The sequence below is a fragment of the Acyrthosiphon pisum genome, unplaced genomic scaffold (genome assembly GCF_005508785.2).
Source record: "Acyrthosiphon pisum isolate AL4f unplaced genomic scaffold, pea_aphid_22Mar2018_4r6ur Scaffold_1821;HRSCAF=2323, whole genome shotgun sequence".
Lineage (NCBI taxonomy): Eukaryota > Metazoa > Arthropoda > Insecta > Hemiptera > Aphididae > Acyrthosiphon > Acyrthosiphon pisum.
Window position 1 is genome coordinate 3,305 of NW_021767339.1, and position 1,214 is coordinate 4,518.

Genomic DNA, 1,214 nt, shown 5'->3' on the forward strand with positions numbered 1-1,214 from the left:
CGGACAACACGGATCTGCCCATGTTGCGGAGCGACCATATTAGGCAGCCGTAAAGCGTCGTTTTCCCTGTACCTCCGGGCCCGTCGACGTAGAACAATTTCGGGACGTCGCGGTTGTCGTCGACGGCCGCCATCACGCGGTCGTAAACCGCCCGCTGTTCGTCGTTGAGGTTGTCCAACTGCAGGGTCCAACGCACCACTGCGTCGACGAAGGCGTAGACGTCTCCGCCCGCGTCCTCTTCGAGCAGCGCGACGTCCGGATTCGGCAACCCGTAGTCGGCCAGCGTTTTACCGTGACCCTGCAGCAGCCGCCCGATGGCGTCCAGGCACGCGGCCCTCGCGCGGTCCTCGTCTCTCAGTCTGTGGAAGAAGTCTTGCCTCAGGTCTTCCTCGCTTGCCATGTATAACGCCAGCGGATCCGCGGCCTCGCAGTACAGCAGGATTGTCACCAGTAGGTAACGCAGCTGTGCGGGAGTGTCCACGGCCGCGGACTCTGTCATGCACGCCAGCAGGGCTTGGTCATCCTCCAGGAGTCCAAGCGCCACCGCCGCCGCCGCGTAGGTCGGATACACGATCCCGTCGACGGTCCTCATGTCTCTGAACGACTGAGGACCTCTCCTGTGTAGCAGCAGCAGTCGCAAGAGGAATCGCTCTCGATCTAGGGGGTTGACCGCGTACATCCGAGACAACGTCTCGTTGGGCATTACCCTTCGGCGCCGATTCCACCTCCTGTCTCTTTCCACCCAGGTGTAATGCATCGGTATCTCATGGTAGAGATACTGTCTGGCCTCGGGGTCCGTCTCGTTGAGCGAGAAGAACGCCGTGAGTCTTGTTCGGGCCAGCGCTGCGTTTTGCACCCGCTCTAGTTCTTGTCCCGGAGCGAAGTACACCGTGTGGTAGTCTTCCAGATGGACTGGAAGCCTGATCACCCTGTGACTCGGCTTATGCAACTCGTACGAAAACAGTCGCCAAACTGCTTCTGGCGGACTGACGTACCGAGCATTGATGAAACTGAAACAAACAAAATTCGTTCGATTAATACACAATAATGTTATGAGTAGTGATAATAATAATAATAATAATAAATTTTAATAAATAACAAAAATAAAATTTATATTATACAATTAAACTGCCAGAATTTGATTAGTTCTATTAGATATATTAATTAGTTTATTTTATATAATAGTCATATCATTATACAATTTAATTTTCAGA

At 53.0% G+C, this 1,214-nt stretch overlaps 1 protein-coding gene across 1 annotated transcript; it reads right to left on the reverse strand.

Annotated features, from left to right (window-relative positions):
• Window positions 1-72: 72 nt before the first annotated feature.
• Window positions 73-1,010, reverse strand: LOC115034641 (the record flags this gene model as incomplete). The annotated part of the gene is made up of 1 exon (XM_029491950.1): window positions 73-1,010. A coding segment is annotated over one exon (938 nt), but the record flags the coding sequence as incomplete, so codon positions are not given.
• Between the last annotated feature and the right edge of the window lie 204 nt (window positions 1,011-1,214).